General features: G+C 41.3%; 1 protein-coding gene across 17 annotated transcripts in view; it reads right to left on the bottom strand.

Moving 5' to 3' along the window:
• The window catches only part of EHBP1 (EH domain binding protein 1), a 214381-nt gene that overhangs the window by 41064 nt on the left and 153519 nt on the right, over positions 1 to 19798 (bottom strand). For 4 of the 17 annotated variants that reach the window (XM_083832192.1, XM_083832202.1, XM_083832205.1 and 1 more), the window contains 3 exons: positions 11529 to 11676; positions 4422 to 4538; positions 1135 to 1262 (listed from right to left, as the gene is read on the bottom strand). In XM_083832192.1, the coding sequence (XP_083688318.1) occupies positions 1135 to 1262; positions 4422 to 4538; positions 11529 to 11676 (393 nt within the window). The remainder of the gene's footprint in view (positions 1 to 1134; positions 1263 to 4421; positions 4539 to 11528; positions 11677 to 19798) is intronic. The other 13 variants (XM_083832203.1, XM_083832204.1, XM_083832208.1 and 10 more) reach the window with 6 other exon arrangements.

The raw sequence follows: 19798 nt of genomic DNA, 5'->3' as shown, positions 1-19798 counted from the left end.
AAAATAAACAAACATGACTAATTTTTTAGGCCTGGCAACATGCTAAAATATCAGTGTGATTAGCCAGTAAATCCCATTTTAAGAAACCTTTTTATGACTAGGGACTTCTGCCACTTTACAAATGTATTCCTCTAAGCCCACTAATTCAGTTAGCCTTTTCAATCCATTGTATTATTCTTGGGCCAGCTTCATTTTGCATTAAATCCACTGCAGAAAGCTAAATTGAACGCAAAAATCAGACTTGATCCAGGCTTCCTTTTGTTCAAAGATAGAGACCGAAAGTCCTCTGCTGCTGCCACACACTTTCATCACCAATTTATAGGAACCGACAGTGTAAGGGAAAAGCAATGAAAGTCATTGTTTTGGGACTTCAAAGCATCTCTGTATCTGGGGAAGGAAATCCTTTCAGTCAGCAGTGCTTTCCCCACAGACTGCAGGTGGGTGAAAAGTTATACCCAACTGGAAGTGCCCCAGAGCCATAGGGATATTAATGACATACACGGCCCTTTTTTTTTTTTTTTTTTTTTTTTTGGATAATAATAGTAAGAACACGAGGGGGCTAATTAAGAAAACGAAATGGAAAATTGATTGGTTTGTGCTTTACGCTGAAGTGGTGAACATTAAGAACAGGCAAAACAACCGCATACTGGTTTTTTTCCTCTCAGAAGCACTCAAGTATCCAAGTATGTATGCCTTTAAAATGTAACACGGCTTAGTTTTAAAGGCGAAGAAAAGAGGGGGTCAGGCTGGGAAGGGAAGCAAATCACTGAGACCAAGTCTGCTCCTGTTAAAGGAGAGCCTCACTGCTGGCTGCACTGGGCGCAGCATACAGCCTGTGCTGCACTTCTGATTTAAGTGACAACCTGAGCGGTACACGTTTGGAGACACTTCTTATGCCTCTTACTGCTATGCCAATTACAAGTATCGAGATCCAAAGAAAGAGGAAAATGCGTTGATTAATCAACAGAAAAGAAAACCCCAGTGCATTGCAAACTATGCGAGCACACCGCCGTGAAGATTTTCTGCATTTCTTACTGTGAAGGATTTGGTAAGAAATCATTTTCCTCCTCAAGAAGTACAAAACAGAAATCAGAACATACAGGTACTGAGACAAAAGCGTTAATCAAAACTTACCTTAATGTCTTGCTCTGAGCTATCAGTTACAGCTTTCTGAGCAGCACTGGAGAATGAATTTGCCACCTGTGGCTGAGCTTCTAGGAGCTTCTTCAGCTTCAAATCCACCAACTTACTGTTTTGTTCTGCTAAATATGCAAATACCACACACAACAGAGTGAGATGCATTTAAATGCAGAGTTGGCACAACAATGTATCAATCTAAAAGGTAGATTTCATTCACTTTACTACCATTTCAAACTAAAAACTAGAAGGGAAATCATTTTTTTTCACGATTCAGATTGGCATAGATTAGTGGAACATGTTACATACATAGATATCCCCTAAATTTTCTTTAAAAACACATTAAACAAATACAGCACTCAGCTAAACAAGTATGCACAGCATAAAGAGAGGAGATGAAACACATAGAAACTAGACAACGTTTATGTGAAGTCACTCCCAACCTGTTCATACCTATACTTTGGTACAAAAACACACTTAAAGAGCCATTTATTTTCTGATGACACATAACAATTTATCACATATTGTAAGTACTGATAACCCCTCAAGTTTATGAACTACTAATTCATCCTAAGGCTCCTTGGCACAGCTCCTCTATGTTAAAATTGCAGTATCAAAAGAGTCAGCTTTCTAGTAATATTTTACTGTGATTTATAGACGACGTCGAAGCCAGGAGAGCCGTAAAACACGTCACGACTGCATCGAAGGGACAGATCCAAAGCGTGCTTGAGCCCACATTTTTTTTCCATCAGTTTTAGGAACTTGGACCAGAGACCAAATAAATAATAGAATCAAGAACTTTACCTCCCGACAGTGCTCATTGTGTATGTGAACGTTGACAGCAGTGTGTAACACACCCAACTACACACACACACTTATACACACACATAATGACGAGAGAGATGTTAATAGCACACCACAGCACAGATCTGCGAGCCAGCCCTGGGCAGGAAGGCAGAGACCTCCTCTGCACGCAGCACCACACGAGCAACTGCCCCTGAAATGGAGCAGATGCAGCATCACCTGAGGATACTGAGCATGCAGCTGGGCCTGGGGTCGAGCACGAGAAAACCGGCACTTGCTCTGCTTTGCTACAGGCAGAGCCCCAGTTTTGCTCCGCGTGCTGGTGACTTCTGGCTGGTGTGGGAAGTGGAGCCATGACTGCTTTGCCGCACACCTCCTTCCAAGGTTTGGAGCCCTCTGATTCATATTAGCCCAAATATTTTTGGCATGCTAGCAATCAAACAATGCCTGCCTCCAGCAGCAATGGGCTGGGCTATGACGGAGGACAGTTTCCCTTTCCTCTGGCACACCCAGTCAGGGTGTCCTTAATAGAGGCTCGCATGAAAGGACATGCACAGCCTTGCGGGTTTATACATAAACATCGTGTAATAACTATGATATAAGAGGTTCACATTTTATCAGATACATTCAGAGCCGCATATGGTGGCTGTGCTAACAAACAGACAGATGCAATATTTAAAACCAACAACCTGCAGTTAAAAAAAAAAAGTTTTCTTGAGATAGACAGGAGGGACTAAGATTCAGCAGGGGACAAATTAATTAACGCAGTCAATAATGATTCAAAATGTGACATGTCCCTTACAGTTTTGCGTTCAGATGCTCCCAGGGGATTCAACCTTCGTTAGAACTTGGCATGAATTGGCAGAATTCCACCAAAATCTGTGTACACTGATTTCTATCACAGCATTAGGCTGCTTTCTGTATTATAGCTCTCCCTCTTTCTTACTCATTTGAACAACGCTGCTTGTCCTTCTGGCTAACAGGAACATCGACCTGCAAAATCATGTCCCAGCTTATTTTCCAGAACGACTTCCCATGGTAGAGATGAAGCGTTTGGTAGTGCTTTGCATCCCTGAGAAAGGCATCTCTCAAGAAAAAAAGGCCCATGGAAATAAAATGGTGGCAAGTCACTGGGGCTATGCGATGGGAATATTCATTTACTGATTTTATATTTCTCCTAAAATGAACCAATATTTATTGGAAAATCATTTGGCAGCATTCTACTCTAAATCAGCTTGAGTCAAATGCTGGAAACACTAAATGTATTTTCTTATGTGTTTGGAAATACTCAAAAAAAAACAACAAAGGACATGAAACATCTTCCGCACTCAAGAAAAGCCTAGCTTCCTAATGCAACTGAAGGCAAAGAATATGATGTATAGACATCATTGCTGGTTTAATTTACAAGAGGAAACACTAACTGAAGTGTTGTGATTGAATATATCATGGGTTACACACTTAGGTCCAGTTGGCACGAGCTAAACCAAGCCAGCAGATGCTGGAAGAAGTTCCCCCTTGCACTCCCTGTTCCCTGAAGCTGCCCAGCACTTGCCACACTTCTCTGGGCTGCTGTAGTTCGATTTACCTTGCGGTGAGCAGAAGCAGACCGTGCTGCACAGAGGCCCTCAGCACGCGCCGGTGCCACTGGCAGCAGGCAGGCACACAGAGCACAAGCTCCCTCTGCAACTCGCTGTGAAAAGAGGAGCACCGCGCCTCTTTGAAGATCTAGCTCCTTTGTAAATAAGCATCTCCCTTGGGGGATTCTGACACATTTATCATCTGCAGAGGAACCTGAACTCCAGTTTTGCTGGATTACAATTTTTGAAGGTGGAAATGCCACTACAATGACTTATTCTTGTTTGACCAGCATGCAATGTGATAACACAAGCATTTCCACTAGAGTGTGAGTGCTTTTAAAATGTGTTATTAAAATACCATTACTTGAACTTTTTAAAGTAAATAGAACTAATTCTGTTCAAATTTATAACTCCATGTCCCCAACAAGGAACAAATAAATACAAGCCCTGGTCCTCGGGAAAGAGCCGGAGAGATACCAAAGTCTATACAGAGACAAATTTGTTCCTGTTCACAGAGCACGTGGGCTGGGATATCAGCGGAGAGCAGCAGCTGTACTCACCGACGTGACCTCTCGCTCCTCTGTCCTGCCTACACTGCTGGGACAGCCTAGACAGGGTGATTTCAGGTGGCTCAGCTTTACAGACCTAGCCTTGGGCCCCTTCCCCATCAAAAAGGAAGAGACCTTTAAATCTGCTAGGACTGGAAATAATAAGTTTGTTGCTGATTTTAAATTTCAACCAAACGTAAATGCAAAATATTCAGAGAGAATAAACATTAGGGTTTAAAAGACCTGAAAAGGCACACAGGAATAAAGTTATGACAGAGAGAAGCAGCACATCAGTACTTATGATGATGGAGTGTTAGTCATGCAAAATACACAAAATAGCCATTATTTAAATTACCCGTTGAATCAAGGTCATTTTCTAGGTTAGTAAGCTCATCTCCACCTCCAGTAACAGAGCATTCAGGAACCTCCTCGTTAGTATCTATCTCAATATTATCATCATCCTCATCCTCATCTGTAGGAACATACAGCATTAAGGTTAGTGTTTTCTTATGTACATGCACCACATCGCTAAAAAAAATAAAAATTAAAAATTTTAGAAAACAAGCTGAGTTATGATAAAAATGCAAATCATTAAATAAGTCTGGAAGGAGACTTCACCCTGTCCACTCATGGGTTTATCTCTAAACTGATGCAATCCGATATACACCCAGGGAGCTCTGCTGGAAACTCCTGCTACAATAAAGGCAGAGGCTGGCCTCAGCAGTGGCTGCTTGCTGTGCTGAGCGCCTGGCTAACTCTAAAAAGCACATGGGTTTTTTTTGTAAATTGAGTCGTAATTATTTCCCCTAGGCTGCCAGTTCTCTGTGACACAAAGTGGGATATGGGTGCTGGAGCTGGCATACGGCAGCTTTGAATGAGTCTGGCCACAGGAGGAACTGGGAGCTTCAGGCTCTGGAGAAAGAAAGCATCTCCCAGTACGAGCTCCCAGTTGGGTGAGACTTGCTACTCCTTACCTTGCACAACATATCGCATATAGGAACGCTGCACCTTGCTTACGTGTTAGTGTCTCCCGGCACCTCTGACCCGAGCAGGAACACCCCTAGCTGGGACACCACACTTAGCAAGCGCGGCCTTTCGGTGTAGCAAGAGCACGCTCACAGATTGCTGCCTTGCTGTACCGCTCTGAATCAGGCCTGTTTGTAAGCTACATACATCTTAAATAAAATAATAATTGTAATTATGCTTTATATTTTTTATGGCATCTCTCTGTTGGGTTTCTCAGAGTGGCTCATGAATATCACTTGTAAATTAGCCCCGTAATGTTTTATGAACTGGGTGATTATTATAATTACAATTATGATGATGATGTAGGTAAATTATGGCACAGAAAGAGTAAGTAACCTGAGGAAGATCAAATAGCAAGTGTTGAATTGTGAAGCAGATCCCAGAAGTAGTTCTGACTCACATTTTCAATACAAATATACAATGAAATTAAACAAGGTCCATAAAAGCTAGATTAGTACTTTCAAAGCATGTAGCTGCATTGTATTTACTCGCTTTTAAGTCTCATATCAAGTGCTATCTACACTTGTTCAGACTTATACGAACATTTTTTTCTTATGTACGTATGCATGCGTGTAAAATTGATGAAAAAGAGGATGCTGGAATATGCCAGAAGAAAGAATACACATGTAGTAACTAAACGAACTTCAAAACACTGCACAACAGGGAAAAATACTAATTATAATTACAGAACATTGGTACCTTCCAATAACATATACACAAAAAGGATCCCAAATACAGCACCAAGATGCCATAATCCCGAATAGCAGAGTTTTGGGATTGGTGCTGATCCCATGCTGTCTGTCTTTGAAATAAGACTAAAGGTCCCCCTCAGGCCTGTGGGCACTTCGGGCCCACACTGCTGACACGCAGGCCATATTTTTGTTTCTTTTCTTTACCTCTTTATCTCTGTAGTCCCTGCAATTCCCATTTTAGGAGCCTTTTGACTTTTTGTGTGTCTGCTACTCTTTTCTAACCAGCTGCTCCCTCAATTCCTCTGTAATTAATCAGTCTTTCGTGCAGTTTTACTGATTCAGAGTAAGGCTCTTGCTACGACACAGGAACAAAGAAGTTTCCATTTTCAGTGTCCATCACCAATGTCAGAATCGGTTGTGTATCTGAAGCACAAGCAGTCTGCATCAGTAGGACACCAGTAGGATGCAGGAGGACTCCTCTGTTTCAGCTGACCACCAAGATTTCCCTGGGCCTCTCTCCACTAATTCCCAGAGGTCCCTGGAAGATTCAGCTCCCTTCCAAAATGGCCCAGCTTGAGCCAGGTGGCTGGAGAGCATCTCTTCCTAGCCAAATCACTATCTGCAAGCTGATCCGGTGCCAGGTGGTTCTTCAGGTGGGCAGAAACACTCAGGACTCTGTGCAATATTCTTTCTGCTCCCGTTTAAATGAATGGACCCGGTTCTGTAACTCTAATTCTTTCTGGTAGTGGGGAGGTGGATGAACAAAGTGGATGGGCACCACCAGTGGTGGAAGAGAAAGGATGAGGGACACTGCAGTGGCAGAGGGAAGTCAAACCCACCTCGAGCCTCGATGATTTCCAAAGCACCCTGGCAAGTCAGCCAGCAAGGGCAGCTCGCAACTACCAGGCAGCCAGCAGGATGCTGGATGTGTCAAAACACTCTGAACAAGGTGACAGGGTTTAGGACTACCGGTTACTGAGGGAATGCCTGTATTAAATTCTTTGATTTTCTTTAATTTAATACACCACCGTTTTAGGTTACAAAAGAGATGGGAATCTTGAAGATACCAGTCCCTAGTGTCACGTAATGGCCTGACCTAGTATTTCATTTAAAGTTAGTGGACTTGGACTGAATATGGTTACCAGGAGATTGAGACTCTAGAAAGAAATGTCAATGAAAAACCTTATTTTCAAGAAACTTCAGAAGTTTTAAAATACCTTTCAGAATTGACAGATTCCTTGTTTCCAACTACTGCTTTTTTTCCCCTCCAACTTCCACGTTCTTCAAGTGTATTAAAAGAGGAAATTTATTTAGGGAGTGGGTTACAACAAGATTTTGCAATTATAAATGATAAAAGAAACAACATGACAAAGAGAAAATATATCTTTTATGAAAAAAAAAAAAAACAAACAACACAAATGACTAGTGCAAAAAAACTTAATACACTTTGTCTAGAACCGGGGCAGGTATTTAGAAGACAAGAACCGCTTCTTTGAAAAATACGTAAATGTGGATCCTAGAAAGACAGCAAATCTTTACGATGTTGAGAAGAAATTAAAAAAAGAAAAAAAAGATAAATAATCAAGTCAACAACTAAACGGCACCGACCACTGTCTACACACCCTGGACTGAAGAGACACAGAGAAAAAGAATCTTTTGGCACCATACGGAAATGCCAGAGCACTGCTGGAAAAAAGATCAGTATATGAAGGCATTGCAGCAGTACTTGCTCTTTAGGGAAGAAGACATCTCCATCCTCCAGCACTGTCTCTAGGAAATCTTTCAAGCTTGTGGATATTTGGATATTTAATTTATTTACTTTCAGGTACAAAGTTCACTTTAAGGCTATGGGATGTGAAAGGAGCATCTGACCAGTAACAAAGGAAGCAAAGGCGGGGAGGAGAAGAAACGTAGAGTTGAAATACTGGTTCAAGTGTACAAGAAATCAGATGTTAGAACAAGAAAGTACAATGGTAACTGCCAACAAATGCTGTTTGTTAAAAATATTAAATTAAGGACTTAACACTGGTTTACGAGTGAGACTAAGCACAGTGTAAGACTGAGCTACCACGCGCTTTCCCTTCAAATCATTGCCTCAGTAGTAAAATCTCTAATATACCCTGAAAACTTAGTTAAGTATAAAAGTGCTACGCAGTGCCAGCTAGCTCATGTGGTAAGTTTTGAAACTGCAGTCCATTTTTCTAGCTTTCGTTAGTAATTCTGATTTTTTTAAAAACTTTTTTTTCCTCTGTGTGTCTCACAACACATTCAGATGCTCCTTTTCCTCTGTTTTTCCCTTCTTGCTCCTCTAACATCTCTCTTCCTTTCCATTCTTGTTTTTATTCTCTTCTCCCCTCCCAGTTTTGCCCATTTCTGGCACTTTTCTCACCGAAGCCTCTTCACACTATGCTTATCTTACCCCTGTCCTCTCCGCTGTTCCCTCCCTCCCCTGCCCAATCACTACCTCCAGCACTACCTCCAGATATGAGCCGCTTCCTCACCAACATGCCATCTCAAAGAAAGGGTTTGAGATATGCCAGAGAGTGAAGAAAACACACTACCCAAATCCCAGAAGAGTGGATGGGTGTCTCGCTGGGCAGCAAGGACAATACCTAGATAAGATGCCAATTCCTTTGCCCCACTGCTGCTGGGAAAAGGGAGGATATTTGGATTCCTATCTCGGTATTGTCCCTGGACCCATCTCAAGGCATCTGCTTATCAGCCTGAAGCTAGTAGGACATCTAATAAATTTGAAGCTGCCACCCCACACCCTCTGGCAGTTGGCAGGAAGAAGTATTTTCTGTCTCACACGCCAAATAACCTACTGAAAAAGACTGGATTTCATAGCAAATGACGCTTCTTATCCAGGAAAGTTTCTACTTGCCGTAGGCGTTTCAGTTATGCAGACCACGATTAAAAAAAGCCTTTTAATGGAGAATGCAGCAGCAGGATCAAAACAGAAAACTCTCAATACGCATACAGAAACATTGAAAGAGATCAGATTTTCACCACCAATAGTGAGCAAAAAGTTAGTCTTAAAAAAAAATAAATCCCAAAGCTGAAGTATCTTTTTTTTTTCCTGGAAGAACTGAATTAAGAGAGAGGAAAATGATGTGCTACACTCCCTTTTTGTAAATTAAATGTAGCAATCAATGCAAAAGAAGAGATTAATGAAACATAATGGACAAGAGAGCTTGGAAGACATAAGATATTACTATAAGCTTGTCATGGGTATTGTACAGGGAATACAGGACTACACAGAAGAAGAACTGCTACATGTGAATGCAATTAAGGGTAATATTCAGAATCCAGTCGTAACAAGGAGACTTCATCTATTAAATCCTTATTTTGGTGGAAATCAAAAAATGAAACAGACTGAAAGCAGAAACAATTATAACATATTTGGCTTATAAAGCGTTGATGCCGTTTCATAGAAGTACTCCATTTCGGAAGAATGAATTTCTTGAGTAGGGATGTGGGGTGGCACCTGGAATTACCAACGGCTTGGTAGAAGCATGCGGAAGAGGTACTGTCTCCTCCTTTAATAACACTCAAACTCTCCAAGTGCATATGCAATCTACATATAAATATACCAAACCTGTGCCCTGCTCCTGAGGCTGGCTGGGTGTATATTACCTCTGGTCAACTTATAGCAACATGAGCTGTATGGCTTGCTGCACAGAGAGCTGGAGCCTGGCAGTGATCTGCGATACCTTGCTCAGACACAGGTCTACGTAACGCCTGGAAATGCCTCACATCTATACAGGGGGTGCCAGAGCTTGGGTCTGTCTGCGTGCAGCTGCACACATGTACCCAAAAGGGACGGAACCTCGCTCTAAAAATCACACATAGACTACGGAACAACGGGATGATATAGCCGGTATCATTTGGGATCAACTGTTGCATCGAGTTCTGATGACAAAATGCAAGGCTGCCAAAGAGATGTTACGATGCAGGTGTTAGAGAAATTAGAGAAACCCGTGACAGAGATACAGGCCTCTCGAAACCAACAGTACCAGAATTTTATCCAAAGGTTTTGTTATCTCAGAGTAAGAATCCAAACCCTAGCCTACACAAAGAAAGAAAATTCCCTTGCCTTAATGGGAGATGACTGCCTCCAGGCTGTTTGCACAAGGGCTAGGGGAACAGTTATCTCTGAGACCGCTTACAAATTTCACAAAGGAAGAGCAAAAGCAAAATTCAGAGGAAAATATGAACAAGGAAGGTCGCATCCCAGAAAGATGCATACTGGGATATCATTTAGAAACACTTCAATGAGTTACTGCAACAAAACAGGGTAACTACTAGCCAGCTGAGCACTCAATATACACAGAAAGTGTGCCATCCTTGCAGGGGAGGGGTGGTAGGAGCAGATGTGTACCAGCATGATAAAACTGTGAGGATGAAGTAATTAAATGAAGTAGGATGAGGAAACATAAATAGTGAAGAGGGATGAAGAACATCATAGCCTACTTACTCTACAAGTTCTATGCCATTTTGCGCCCCCAGCCCTTCCAGTTCAGCAGGGAAATTTGGTCTGTAGCTGGTCAATGTTCAGTTTGGCCCACTTGGCTGAATTTTACCAAAGCTGATTGGAACTGGAAAAGTTCTGCAGTGGAAACAACTAGCCATATCCCTCCCCTTTTGCTTCTTTTTTTCGGTAGTTCGCAAAGTTTGCTTCAGACTTGAGCTAACACTAAGAAAGTACTTTTGTTAGTTTATAACTAACTTCTCCTCATCAAAAGTTTAATTTCCCTATCTATCGTTACAGAGAATTGTTTTCAAGCTTGATTTACTGGCCAAAGAGAGGAGAACTGAAGACCAGACCCAAAGGGAGACAGTACAACTATCTGCTTTTCTCATCTGTGCTAACTGGAACGGAAGCATAGGATTTAAGGTGCAATAAGAACATATTATCATATATATGCATATAAAATACATATAGCAGAGAAGAAAAAAATCTTGTTGTTGAACCTACATGTATTGCAAATGTGAGGCTGGATTTTCCTGACACTTTGGCTTACAATTCTGCATTAGTATAAGAAACACAATTTCCCCTTAGAATATGTAGGAGACACTAAAAGAGCAAGGAGCCTGTACTGAAACATGCGTTCAGTACCCATTTGAGTTTGAGTGACACTACATTACTCCAGCTCATAGCATGGCAGGTATATGAATTTTAATGACATTTCAAACTCAGTTTAATAACATTACAGCAATATTACAACTCAAAACCTGTAAAGGCAAGTGGTATGTCAAAAGACTGCCATTTAAAATCAAAAGGTTGTTGCCCCCACCTCCTACGGGTCTCCTTTAAAATTCTATTCCAAAACAGTCTTTGAACACATTTAATAGAAAATAAAGTCTCTTAAAGTACATCTAATGTTGTTTTCCCCAAATAATATGCTTAAGATATATATGGAAGAAATTTTAAGCAACAATCATGAAATGCTACAAAAACTACAGGCAATGACATACCTGTATAAATGAGCTAGTATCAGCTACTTGTTCACGTAACACTTTTTCTTTCAATCACGTTTATGCTTTTCTTTTAATTGTTGGAAATTAAGTGACACCACCCTGATTTAAGAAGATTATCTACGGCCAGCCTTTTGATATGTGCACCTCACGAACAACAATTACCTACAACAACATTTTGAAGTGTGAATAAAAGTGATACCCAAAAAGGTCTTCTCTGGTTTCCAGGTTGCCATAGGAATAAGATACAAGGTTCCTTAGCTCACCTCCAGATGCCTTTGACCTTTCTTTCAACTTTTCTGCAGCCATTTCAGTGTAGCTAGGAAGTTCTGACATCTTCACTCCAGATCGAGCTTCTGCTATTAGCTGACGAGCTCTCTCTCTCAGCTGCCGACGCCGCTCTTCATCTTGCTGCTAAGATATATTGAACAGTTGCCAAGTCAGTAATTGACAGAAATGCAATTTCATTCTCAATCTGATCATCATGATAGTAACTGGTTTACAGCACGGTGCTTGGCCCACATTATAAATAGGATGCTTGGTATCAGTTGGGTGTCATACCACAATTTTTAAAGACAGCCACGAATCAGATATTTTTAAAGCATTCCCCAAATTATTATTGCATTAGAAACTTAATAATTTACGATTTAAAGCACTTACAAATTACGTTCTAGAAAAATACATAGGTGAAAATTCTCAGAAACTTTTGTCTCAAAGTAATAACTGCAACAACTTTTGCCGTGGCTACAAAAAGGGTTTTACTAAATTGAATTACTTGTTTGAGTAATATTTTTTCATAGCACGGAAATGAAAAGCCAGATGTTGCTCTTGGTTACTCCACTCACCAAGCTGATTTCTGAGTGCAAAGTAACATTGAAACTGTGGCATGGAGGGGAATGTGATCCTTGGACTTCAATGGATATATTTGTTTTTTAATAAAACACCTAATGAAAATGAATGAAAGAACAATAGATGCCAAAGCAGAAAAGACTCACGTTAAAAGACACTATCATTGGGGGTTTGGGTCAGTCATTGAAAAAGATCTTCTGGGAATCATCCCAGGTAGTGTTGTTGTCCTAAAGCCTGTAACTATCCTAGAAGCACTACAACATTTAACTTACCAAAATGAGTAAACTTCGATAGCATGACATTTTGGAAAACACTAACCCACCACAATACAAAAATATGAATAAAAAGGTGTCTTTAAACATATCTATAGGAATACATTAAAAAGTCTGTCTTCATCTTAAAAATACGTGTTTTTTTCAAAGTTAGGAAAAAGCTTAATCAGCCAGTTTCCCCACTCACAAACGCCACGAAGCCAGCATTTGGCTTGAAGTCCCATTTGCCTATAACTTCATGTGTTGACATCCCGAACAGGATAAAAACCAGGTAGGTGCAACTGACCTTAGCTAAGTGGAAGAGCACAAAGTGCCTAATTTTGGAGAGCAGCCTTGGCAACCTTCCCACCAGCCCAGCAACTGAGCATTCCGCACCTGCAGACGCTGGTAAGGGCTGCTGCTAAGTGCTATTTAGTTTAAGCAATCATTAATAAAACAAGCACAAAATACTAATTAGGTACATTTTATCCATTTCCATGTAAATTGTTTGTTTGTAGCTATTTACTCATCATTGTTCTCGGCACAATACAAGAAATGCAAATGAATGAATCAGAATGCAGCCCTAATGGGACTTTCTGTTTATAACCATTAGCCCAGAGGTGTGCTGTAATTCAATCCTCAAGCAGCAAGATTTAGCCTCATTAACAGCTTGCATGGGCAGGTTACAACTCATAAAACCCTACAGTAAACAAAGCGTATGGACACAGCACAGTATCTTGTTTCTGAGTGACAGAATTGTGATTCCCTATCAGATTGCCTGGATTTACTTTTCTGCTCATGTCCTTCCGACAGAAGGCCGATTTTGCCTGGGCCCTGCAGCGGGATGCACATCGCTTTGTTTGCTGTGTCTCACCCTGCAGCCTCCCAGAAGGTGCAGAGCAACAGTGCCGTCGGAAACTTCTTCGTGAGCGTGCACGTTAGAAAGACAACCGGGAAGCTCCCCCTGCTACCACGTGCTGTAACAGATCAATTTAATTTAATTTATAGCCGGCCAACTGACACGGCGACCGATTTTATTCCAACCCACGGTATTTGGTAACGTTAATTATGTTTAATTTTACCTGAACTAAAACTGCTCGAATCTCTACGACTTGTAATTCCCCGTATAGATGAACTGGTGGTTTTGATTTAAATGGCTTTTAAAAAGGAATATACACATTTTATTTTTTTTTTAACTAAGATTCCCACGTGGTTTAATGTCAAACTGCTTGATCCACTACCCTGCACGTAAAATAAGGTTGGTTACGTGTTTGTGACAAATACGCCCTACGCCGACCAGGCTGATGCTCCTCTCCCCTCCTCCTGCAGGAGACCACGGATCCCGAATTATTAGCATAGTCATTAACATCCCGGGGATCTCCAAGCAAACACAGATTATTGTGGCTTGTGTTTGTGCTGATTAAGCCAATCATCACCAGCGGATAAGAGAAAACCGGCATATTTATTGCTTAAATTCAATTCGGGTGTTTGAACCATGGATTGCTGAGCTTGGCAGGGGAAAGGCTGCTGTAAAGAACAACGAAATGTAGAGCAAAAAAAGTACGTAAACCACAGCGATTGAGTTTGGAGTCACCGAACAATTATTAAAAAGCAAATCAACCACCCCTGGGTTCTGGATAGGGAAGTGCTCAGGAGCAGTCTGCAGGCTTGAACATACAGATTCTCCTGTCTGGAAAATAATAAAAAAAAAAACAACACAAGGAGACGGAGGAGTTAAAGCCCACAAACAGAAGCTCTGCACCGAGAAAGGGAGATGCAAACACACAGGCAGTGATTTTTTCCATTCCAGTTCAGTCTTGAAGAGAAAATGAGGTAAAATCTTTCACCCCTCTGCCACGAAGCTGATGTGCCAAAGCAACGTTAAAGTTTCCTCAGTTCCCCCCCCCGGCTACCAATTGCTTTGCAATGGTCTAAAAATCTGCCACACGGATGCACAGCAAGTAAAACTTCACCATTTAAGGACAAACTCTTCACGAATAAGTAATGTAATTCCTTGTTTCCCTCCTATAAAAATGTATTGGTATGCAATTTTTATATTTCACAGTTCACCGCCATCTCGGCAAGCTTTCTTCCACTGCTTCAATGGTGCTACTTTTAATTTTATCCTCCTTAGTCCTAGTAATTAAAGTGATCAGCAGTGGCATCCCAACGGCTTTGACACAGCTACAACCCCCTAGCAGACTTCTGCTTTTAAGGGGAACGGGAAGAAAAAGGCCTGGAGTTTCATTTCACTGGAACAAGAAAATCAAGCTTCTCCAATCCTCAACTTTATCCAATTGTCCTTTCAGCAGCCTTTGGATCTTAAGAAACAAATAAGAACGGCTGCCGTTAGGGGGTCCTTTTTGTACTCACCGCAGACGTCAATGGCTGACACTACTTTGGCCAAAAACGATGCCCTGGATTTGTGAAGGTGAATTACGACGTGAAATGCTGTCGGAGCAGTTGCTGGGGTCAGCGCCCGTCCCGTGACGCTGCTCAGCACCACCAGCAGCTGAGAGCTGACCAACCCAGCCAACAGCGAGCATGGCAGAGGTTTGCAGGGGGGGAAGGAAACCCACCCTCATTAAAATCCTTCTCCTTAAATCACCAAATATTCTGCATCTCCTCTCATTTTCAAAAAAGGAAACAAAATCCAAAAACCTCCACCAGGGATTTTCAGTTGCCCTTTGAGAGAATTTGGGGACGATCCTACCTGAGTTTGCACCACAAGTCTGATAATGAATTATCCTTCCACTATTAAGAAAATAAATAAAACTGGCAAGCTGTATTTTTTTTTTTATGTTTAAAAGGCAATTTATTCACCGTGCTCAGACTGGAGGGAGTGTAAGTTAAAGATCTGGTGCTGCTCCCCGGCACCAAACTTACAACGGTGCTGTGCTTGATGGGGGGAGCGATTCACGGAGCTGCAGGTTTCCAAATTGTCTGTGGTCTGCCCCGACATCTAAGAGAAAGAACTTGACTGCCACCTCTTTCATCATCAGACAGGAAGAACGGCTCTGTTATTAGCCATTCAGAAAGAAAAAGACTTCTGTGCTTGTCCAGAGGCAAGGATTACCAAAATGTACCTATTCAGTTCCTACAGAAGACAGAATAAAAATAAAAAAAAAAAATAAAATTACACGAGCTTTAAAGGTTTGCGCAGGCTGGGTTTTGCTGTGACCTTGATCGGCTCTTGTTTGAGTAAATAGGATTTGGGATGAAACATTAAAACTGTTTAGCAGATCTTTTCAAACCATTTCAAACTTTTCTTATGTTGGTTTATAATATAACCAGACATGCTTGTAAATGGCCACACCTGCTCATTTCTCTGGGGATGGCCTGATCTCTGCCTTTTCTAACAAAGAAAGGACGGGGGGGAAAAAATCAGCCTTTCTTGTTGCAAAACAGAGTGGAAAGTCAAAATCTTTCTCAAGTTTGTCCCATCTGGTCAGATTAAATCTTTGATCACTCTGGGGACCACGTTTCTGTTTGGTCTCTACTACTGTTTCACAACAGCTCAGAACTAATACACAGGTACCGAGCAAAATATGAATCGCCCAGGACATGCATGATGTAAACGAAATTGCAGTGGGTTTGCATTTTGGTATCTAGTTGGATCACAGGAAGGCATTAGCAATGAGAAGAAAGACATAAACATCTCCTCAATTCTCCATCTTCCGCCTGGTGTCTGGGTTGGCTGCTTTAGTACCACTAAGCCAGATGCATCTTGCTAATATTTTTCATGAACATAGAATATTGCAAAAAGTACCAAATCACTTGTCATACAGAAGAAGCTCACAATCTATGTCACTGATTGACTAATGAGACAAGACGGGATGAAAGCAGTAGTTTCATCAGTAGTCCAACGTCCAGAACTGGGAGAATCACGAACAATGTCATAGCAAAGTTCCCTTCAGGAACAAATAAATAAAGAACAAAACCAAAAACTAGCAATAACGTGGGCTTGTGTGGCTGCAAAATGGAAAACGATTCCCTAAACCTAGGAGATATTTTTAAAGAAATGTTAGCGTCATTTTTATTTTTTTTTCCCAATATCACCTATTTTGTTCTGCATAACCTATGATTCATTTGGTACAGCATTGCTGGTGTGAAGAGTGCTGTCTTTAGACAAAATTGGTAATTTTATTCTTTGATCATTTAATTGGTAATTTAATTCTTTGCATCACTGTGAAATGGATAAATTCTTAGTTTACTGAAAGAAAAACATATATACATTTTGGAAAAAAAAAATAAAAGACTGGCTGACTAAGTAAGTATCACCTTGTGCTTCATCCAAGGCCTCTTGCTGGTTGTCTGGCTGCTCTTTTGTAGGCAAAAAGGAGCTGAACGCTCTCTGGCTCCTTAGATCTGGCCCAACAAATGCACTGCCAGTCATGCACATGGATCCAGCTTAAAACCCAGTGTGAGCCTAAAAGAAGCTAGTCAAACTGGCACCTACTCATGCAGAAGGAGATAGATTTGTCATGACAGGCTGATTATTCAATGTAAAGAAACAGTTTAGCTTTTCTAATCTGGTACAAATACATCTTTCTCAGAGAAAAAAGTAAAAGGTCTAGCAGTTCAAGTATTTAAAGTAAAGAAACCAACAAAAAATTGTAACGTCAAAGTGAACCATAGGTATTTGCGCTGGTGCATTCTGCAAAACAGCCCCGCAGTTCTATTCAGATAAATAAGATTTAACCCGTTTAACCCCTTCGGAGCTGCACAGCTCCGCCATGACCACAGCAAGCATTTCTATTTCACACTGCACTTGGCCGTACAGTGGGTTTTTAAGGGCAGACCGAAAGACGTAATTCCAAATCCACCCTTTCCGTTTTCATCCTCTCCTCGGTTGCCTGCATTGATCACAGGGGCGATGCCCTGCCGGCCGGTGGAGAGCGACCGTCGGGAGAGCAGGTCTGAAACAAAAGCGACAGCCAAGCCCTCCACTAACTTCTTCCCTGGAATTTCCTCCGCTCGTGCAAGTTTGCGCTCTCCCTGGTACGTGTGCTGTAATTAAGGACAACAAGCACCTTAGGCAGCAGGCTCCCAGGGCTTGCTATGCCTGTCACCGTGATTGTCAACGCTGCTGGCGTTACCCACAAACAAGGTCTCAAAGGCTGAAAAATAGTCCGAAATTGTGCCATCAGACAGGGCATAAAGTCCGATCTGGGATCAATAGTCTGAAGGTGGCATTTTTGGTGCTTTTCAGCAACCTAGCTACAGACAGAAGGGAAAGAAGCTGCTTACTCATTGCAGGAGTCAACATTTGTAGAGTTCCACTTAAGGGATTTTCTCTTGTGTAAACTTGACTTTATAATTTAAAATAAAATAAAATAACAACAACAAAAAAAAACCCACCCAGTCGCGTTATGAAACAAAGAGTTTTGGCAGGCGGATCAGATGCGTAAGCTTGAAAGCAGCATCTTTCAGGCTGCCAGCCTGGGAAGCTTCCTCCTCGCTGGGGCAGCCGAAGGACGTGCCCTCCTGAGGAATGCTTTACCAGCAGCACGGAGCAGGGTGGCTCAAAGTTCCCCCCCCCCCCCCCCCCCTTCTCTTAATTTTCAGGGGAGGGTGGCGGGATCACAGCCCGCTGGCATGTGCTCAGAATGTAAAGAACGAGTGCAAACCTTCCGCCTTCCCGGATCCTATTTTCCTGTGTGTTTTTTTTTTTTTTTTGAAAATGTCCTGCAAACTGCTGGCAGCTTGTTTTTAATGGAAAATACCAATCGCCTAGGATCTATACCTAGCCTTTTGCCAATAATGAGAAAACTTCACCTTCTGTCCCCAGCAATTCTTAGGAAATCTTTTGCTGTTATTCCTACAAATCCAATTACAGATTGTTGAGTAGCTAGTGGAGTAAGCTTATTGAGGAGTGTCACATCACTAAGTCGTGCGTATGTGTTTCAGTTTGTAATGTGGTCTGAGCCGCTGTAGAGGTGTCAACTTAAAATGCAAGTAAGTAGCAGAACAGGGCTAATCCCAGCCACTACTCCCCTGCAGCCAAATTGTAGCGCAATGAATGACAGTGGAAATGCAAAGATGCCACTGTGCTTATCACACACAGCCAGATGGTGGACCTGGATCAATGCACACATGCCACGATCAATGCATTTGATAAAGAATTAAGAAGAAAACTGTACATGTTATCAAAGAACTTGTACATGGCATAATTATGATTCTGCATGTGCTTACTGATGATATTGGAGACTCAGAGGCAGGTGATAATGAAACTGATAGGAAGAAATAGCTTAAAGGCTACAGCATATGGCCTCAGCACTAAGAAATCTTGTCAAATAGTTCAGAAAGCTTTTTTAACTGTTATTACAGGCTGCTCATGGTGCAAGCTGGTGGCAACGTTTTAATTTTTTTTTTAAACCTGAAATGTCAAAAAGTTACAAAAGCTATACTTTTCAGAATGGCTCAGAAAATAATTAAGACGCCATTGTGTTTTAAACACGGCAAAAAAAAATCACAGGTAGAGTCAGTGCTCACGGTTTTCGGTGGTGGTGGTTGGGCATTTTTAAAGGTATATAATTATGTCTTCCCTGAATCCGTGTTTTTACACTTTAAGGGGTCTTGTGGCAGTTTAAAGAATGTATTTGGGTAACAATTTACATTTGTCACGCTAATTTGTACAGATATAGTTTTGATATTCCTTCTCATCAAATGTATAGTATTTCCCTCTTACCATTTGTACTCTGTTGGCTGTATTTCAGCTACCTTGGATGTCAAAGAAGGTAATTAAAAAATGTGGAAAATGGTATAACGCAATAAAAAAAAGCATATACATTTATAGTGTATAAAAGGTACCTAAAATACAAATTCTCATGCTCCAGTTGATAGATGAGCTGTCTAATCAACGCCTGGACGTAACTTAAGTGCTCTCATTAGTGTGAAGGCCTTCAGGCTAAATAAGACTAAATCCCTTAAAAATTGCTTCTGCAATAGAAAAATCCCCCTTACCATTTTCCTCTGCCTAAATCATATCAATTAAAAAGAGAGAGAGGGAGGGGGAGAGAGAGAAGCATTTTCACATGACTTTGTTTTAGCTGACACTCCAAAAACTATCTCCTGAATCCAATTTAAAATGTTGCAGCGAAGAAAGTTCATTAGCAATTGAAGAAACAAAAAAATCACGCTGAGTTCAGTTTCTCTTTCACTTTAAACTCGGATCTTTAATCAGTGCTAAGGCGTATAATGCCCATTGAATCCTTTACCTTCACTTTTTATTTTTTCCCCCAACCCCAAATATTTAATCAACAGTGCCCACTGCGGTTTTACGTTTAAATTTTATAATTTATCAAAACGAGCCTCTGGGAGGAAGAAGCATGCATTTTACTGAGTTGCTTTTCAGTGTGGCCCCCCCCAGCCCCAGAATTTCAATTTGTCCTGACAAACCATTGGGTATTAAACGCTAAAGGCACGCAGAGCGC

The sequence above is a fragment of the Anser anser genome (assembly GCF_964211835.1).
Source record: "Anser anser genome assembly, chromosome: 3".
Classification (NCBI taxonomy): Eukaryota; Metazoa; Chordata; class Aves; order Anseriformes; family Anatidae; genus Anser; species Anser anser.
This window is presented reverse-complemented; position numbering and strand designations above follow the sequence as displayed.